This window comes from Primulina eburnea, chromosome 14 (assembly GCF_022965805.1).
Source record: "Primulina eburnea isolate SZY01 chromosome 14, ASM2296580v1, whole genome shotgun sequence".
Taxonomy (NCBI): Eukaryota; Viridiplantae; Streptophyta; class Magnoliopsida; order Lamiales; family Gesneriaceae; genus Primulina; species Primulina eburnea.
Genome location: NC_133114.1, coordinates 21,176,332 through 21,182,068, shown reverse-complemented (window position 1 = coordinate 21,182,068; position 5,737 = coordinate 21,176,332). Strand labels below are relative to the sequence as shown.

General features: G+C 41.4%; 1 protein-coding gene across 1 annotated transcript; it reads left to right on the top strand.

The window, feature by feature from the left end:
- The first annotated feature begins 1,082 nt into the window (after positions 1–1,082).
- On the top strand, positions 1,083–4,703 carry LOC140811250 (uncharacterized). The gene is made up of 5 exons (XM_073169118.1): positions 1,083–1,230; positions 1,666–2,097; positions 2,944–3,254; positions 3,677–3,811; positions 4,230–4,703. The coding sequence occupies exons 1-5, from the start codon at positions 1,083–1,085 to the stop codon at positions 4,701–4,703; spliced, it is 1,500 nt and encodes a 499-aa protein (XP_073025219.1).
- Positions 4,704–5,737: the final 1,034 nt, after the last annotated feature.

Here is a 5,737-nt window from a genome sequence, read left to right as displayed (position 1 = left end):
CACTGCCAGCTTCAAAAGTTCAGTCGTCAAGCCTTAAATCTATAAGTTTAAAGTTTTAATTTTTTCACTTGCATGTTTACATGATTAATACGTTTAAGTACATGTTTTTATGTTTTGAAGTTAAATGGTTTAAAAGCTAGATTAAATTTCATGTTGTTTACGTTTAGAATTTGACTTTGTTCAAGTATTATGCCTCGCAGACGAGCACCTCGTGATGATAGACAGGATAGTGATCTTGAAGGTAACAGGGTTTTCCACCGCCACCACCAGGATATCCTGTTAGAGGGTACTTGAGGGCATAGCTCAGCTGATAGAGCGGGCTCTACAGACTCCGAGAGCACAGCATGACATTTATGAGAAATTTAGGAGGCTGAATCTTAAGGAATTTTCTGGCACCACCGACCTTTTTGTTGCTGAGGGTTGGATCAGGTTCCTCGAGCTACATTTTCAATAACTAAACAAGGTGGATGCTGACAAGGTCGGATGTGCCACCTATATGCTGTGGGAATAGGCGTCTCTATGGTGGGAAGGAGCAGAGCATGGGGTTAATCTAGCTACCCTCACTTGGAATCAGTTCAAGGATATGTTCTATTACAAGTATTTCACTCCAGACATCAGGGGACGTCTGACTAGAGAGTTTATGAGTCTCCGATAGGGGAACACGTCTATTGCTGAGTTCATCAGAAAGTTTGATAGGGGCTGCCATTTTGTGCCCCTCATTGCTAGATATTCTGCTGAGAAACTGAGGCATTGTATGGATGGCTTCAGACCCACTATTCGTAGGGACGTGATGTTGATGAGGCCGGCAGATTACGAGGCTGCTACTACTTGTGTCTATCAAGCTGAGCAATCTTTGAGAGGCATTGACTTTGAGTTGCAGAGCAAGAGACAGGAGACTCAGCGGGGTTCTCAGTCCAATAAGAAGCACTTTTCAGGACCTCATAGGGCTCCGGGGAAACAGTGGCCCCAAGGTCTGTTCAAGAAGCCGGGGCAGCAGAAAGCCACCTCAGAATTAAGGTGCCTAAAAGCCTGAGGAGAGGCAACAATGCAAGCAATGCAACCGTCTCCACTACAGTAAATACATGTTTGGAACATTCAAGTGCTTCATCTGCAAGGAGGAGGGCCATAAAGCTGCGGATTGCCCGAGGAATAAAAGACCTACTACCAGTAGAGAATATGTGATCCACACTGAGGAGGCTGAGGCAGAGCCAGACACGACTTTGATTACTGGTAACCTATTTACTTAACATTTTTGTATTTCTTTGATTACGTGAAACGTTAAATTGGTTAGTAGAGCTGCTTTGGGCGATAAAGAACTCAGAATAAACTAGGTTGCTTGATATGAATTAGATGGATTTAAGGGACGCCATTGTACTTTGAGAAATTTGGGCATGGAATGTAAACTTTATAATGTATAGGATTGAATTGAATCAACTTAGAAATATGAAGTGGTTATTACAAAAAAATTAAAATATTGTGGGCCTTTATGCAAAATTCAAAATTTCGAGGGCCAAAATGATAAATTCGAGAAAAGCAAGGGGTTAGTTGAGATTTTCAAAAAATCATGTTGGGTAAATGGGTTATTTTCGAGATTATTCAAGGATCATTTGAGGTAATTTTTTAGAATTATGTGTTATTAATGATAGAATTTCATGAATTTATTAGACTTGAATGGTTTTGATGGTATATTTGCTGCAAGAAGGACATTTATCTTTGGTATAGCTACCTATGCACCACTGTATTCAGAAAGGATATTTATGTTAGGTATTTTTTTTGAGGCAGTGAGGAACAAGCAGATGTCGCACATTATTTCCTTTATCTGTGCGAGGAAACTTATAAAGAGAGGCTGCCAAGCTTTTGTAGCGAGCCTTGTGTCAGTATCTAAGCCAGTCAGTCAGAGGCTAGATGATTTTGAGGTTGTCAGAGATTTTCCTAGCATTTTTCCTAAGGAAGTTTCTTGCATTTTACCGGATCGAGAGGTGGATTTTTCTATCGAGTTGATGCTGGGGAAAATCCCAATTTTTAAGGCACCCTATTGTCTAGCACCTGCGGAGATGAAAGAACTAAAGGAGTGGATTCAGAAGTTGCTGGAAAAGGGTTTTATTCGTCCGAGTTTTTCTCCATGGGGCGCATGTTTTATTTGTGAAGAAGAAGGATGGCACTATACGACTTTGCATTTACTATAAGGAGCTGAACAGAGTCACCATAAAGAACAAGTATCCCTTGTCTAGAATCGAAGACTTATTTGATAAGTTGCAGGGAGCTTCGATTTTCTCGAAGATAGATCTTCGTTCGGGATACCATCAGTAGAAGGTGAGAGAGCCAGATGCTCAAAAGACGGCTTTCAGGACTCTTTATGGGCACTATGAGTTTATGGTGATGCCAATCAGGTTGATTAATGCAACGGCTATCTTCATAGATCTCATGAATCGCGTATTTCAGCAATATTTGGATTAGTTCGTCATAGTCTTCATAGATGATATTCTGATTTATTCGAAGAACAAGGAGGAGCACAATCGGCACTTGAGAACAACTCTTCAGATGTTGAAAGACAAAAATATTTTTACCAAGTTCAGCAAGTGTGAGTTTTGGCTAGAGAAAATGGCGTTCTTAGGCCACATTATTTCTAGAGATGGAGTCGAGGTAGACCCTAGCAAAGTCGAGGCAGTTTGAGATTGGCAAGTGCCTAAGAGTGTGACAGAGATCCATAATATATTGGGTCTAGATGGCTACTACAGGAAGTTTATTCAGGGCTTCTTTACTAATGTGGTACCCATGACCGCCTTGACGAAGAAAAATGCGAAGTTTGTGTGGAGATCAGAGTGTCAGGAGAGCTTTAAGAAGCTGAAGCAAGCTTTGACTTCAGCACCAGTTCTAGCGATGTCAGCAGGGCAAGGAGAGTTTGTTCTTTATATAGATGCTTCAAAGTCGGTTTGGGTGCAGTTCTTATGCAGAATGATCGAGTGATAGCATATGAGTCCAAACAATTGAAGGTGCATGAGAAGAATTATCCAACTCATGACCTCGATCTTACAGCAGTAGTATTCGCTCTGAAGATCTGGAGGCACTACTTATATGGAGAGAAGTGCAATATTTTCACTGATCATAAAATCTTGAAGCACTTCTTCACTCAAAAAGAGCTGAAAATGAGGCAACAAAGATGGTTAGAGCTGGTTAAAGATTATGACTGCGACATTAGCTACCACCCGAGAAAGGCTAATGTGGTCGTAAATGCATTGAGTATGAAGAATGCAGTGATTACTCAGTTGTCTGTTTAGATACCATTGCAGACAGAGATTCAGATATTCAAGCTTACGGTGTATGCCAAGGGCGATGCTCCTAGTCTTTCTACCTTGATAGTTCAGTCGACTCTGAGAGACATGATTAGAGGAGGTCAATCTTCTGATGAGTAGTTGCAGAAGTGGGGACTGAGGGATGAGTCCCAAGGTCTAAAGTTGTATTCGGTTTAGGATGGCATCGTTCGTTATCGTTATCGACTGTGGATTCTTAGTGGAGATTCTTTTACGGAAGATGTTATGAAAGAACGTCACAGTACCACATACTCTATTCATCCAGGGAGTACAAAGATATATATAAGGATTTTCTTTCCTTGTACTGGTGGCCAGGCATGAACCGAGATATTTTGCGTGTTGTATCTGAGTGTTCGACCTTCCAGCAAGTTAAGGCAGGACATCAGAGGCCTACAGGGAAGCTTAAGCCTCTCCCTATTCCCGAGTGGAAATGTGAGAATGTCACTATGGATTTTGTGGTAGGGCTACCGAGGACGGTTGGAGGATTTAACGCCATTTGGGTGATAGTCGATCGGCTTGTGAAGTCGGAACATTTTCTAATTATTAAGAATATTTTCATCATGACTCAGTACGTAGAGCTGTACATCAGAGAGATAGTCAGATTGCATTGATCCCAGTACCCATAGTTTCATACAGAGACCCGAGGTTTACATCTTCTTTTTGGAAGAGTCTACATCAATCTATGTGTACCAAATTGTTGTTCAGTACAGCTTTTCATCCTCAGACCGACGGTTAGTCTGAGAGAGTGATTCAGATTCTAGAGGATGTACTCCGAGCTTGTGTGATCGAATTCCAAGGCAGCTGGGAACCAAAATTACCTCTAGTGGAGTTCACGTACAACAACAGCTATAATGCATCTATAGTTATCTCTCTATTCGAGGAACTTTATGGGAGAAAGTGTTGATCACCTATTACTAGGATGATGTAGGAGAGAGAGCAGAGTTGGATCTAGATATTGTCGGACAGATCGCAGAGCTACTAGTCAAGATCCGGGATAGGATGAAGACTACTCAGAGCCATCAGAAAAGTTATGCAGATAAGCGACACAGATATCTAGAGTTTGCAGTGGGTGACCACGTATTTGTGAAAGTTTCACATATGAAGGATATAATGAGATTTGGTAAGAAGGGCAAACTCGGTCCAAGGTTCATACGACCATTTGAGATTCTCGAGAGATTTGGAACACTAGCTTACAAAGTTGCACTGCCACTGAATCTGGCTGAAGTGCATAATATGTTTCATATGTCAATGTTGTGGAAGTACATGTCGAATCTTTCACATGTGTTGAATTATGAGCCTCTGCAGTTGACACCGAATATGTCATACGAAGAAAAGCCTACTGAAATTCTGGACAGACTGGAAAGGAGAATCCGGAACAAGTTATTCATGTAATGCCCGGAAAATTAATCCCAGTAATCGGTAATTATTGAATTATAATTTGATATGATTATGAAAGGATTAATCGGGACACGAAATACACATAAGTGTGAAAAGTGTGTGTATTGGTGCAAAGGACTCACGCACATGCGCGAGCTAATGCGCGCACATGCGCGCATTGGACAGTAGGCTTCGCGCATATGCGCGGAGTGACTGCGCGCATATGCGCGAAGGAGGCAGTAGGGTGCCTCGAAATGAAAGTTCCCTCGCGCACATGCGCCGATTTATGCGCGCATATGCGCGAGGCGATGTGGGCAGCACGCGCGGAGATTTTTCATCTCGCGCATATGCGCCGCGAGGAATCGCGCATATGCGCGAGACGTGCGATGGGCACACTCGGCCACTTGGCTCATTGCATGTGCGAGGTGTATATATATATATATACATGCAAAAATCATTTCTTCATAAAGGAAAGGGAGAAAGAAACGGAAGCTCGGGGAAACTTTTGCTTTTGTGATTTCAAAATTCAATCGTGCGATCAATCCGTCCGTCCGATTTTGATTCCGACTTCGGTACTGAGTTCCTAGCAACGTAGGCTACAACTGGACGTAAGTTTTACTATGTTTTGACATGCTTTGAAATTATGCTATTGTCAGAATTGAATGGAACTCATATATGTTGTTCTTGACATAGTAGACATCATAGAATCGAAGTCAGATTAAGAAATAGACTGATTATGGAATTGTTATGATTTTCTGATTATAATCAGTTGATACCGGACAGATTTGGATTATGGATTGATTATAGAATGTATTGGATATGGGTTATAGATTGTAACTATTATCTGGTGAATTGGTATAGACGGGGATATTGGAATTGTACCGTTATACCGTTGATGTTAAATTAATTCCAGATTGATCAGATTGTTATGGAGTTGACTAGTATATTGATATGAGATTATTGATATTGTCAGTACCAGACAGGCTTTGAATTCAGGACTTCGACTGAGCCAGAAACCGACGAAAGAAAGGTATAAATTAATGTTGAGT

Coding starts and splice junctions, on each gene's coding strand:
- LOC140811250 (XM_073169118.1), top strand. CDS start 1,083: ATGTTTGGAACATTCAAGTGCTTCATCTGCAAGGAGGAGGGCCATAAA. Junction 1,231..1,665: donor AGACACGACTTTGATTACTG/GTAACCTATTTA, acceptor TGAATTTATTAG/ACTTGAATGGTTTTGATGGT. Junction 2,098..2,943: donor TCAGAAGTTGCTGGAAAAGG/GTTTTATTCGTC, acceptor GTTTGGGTGCAG/TTCTTATGCAGAATGATCGA.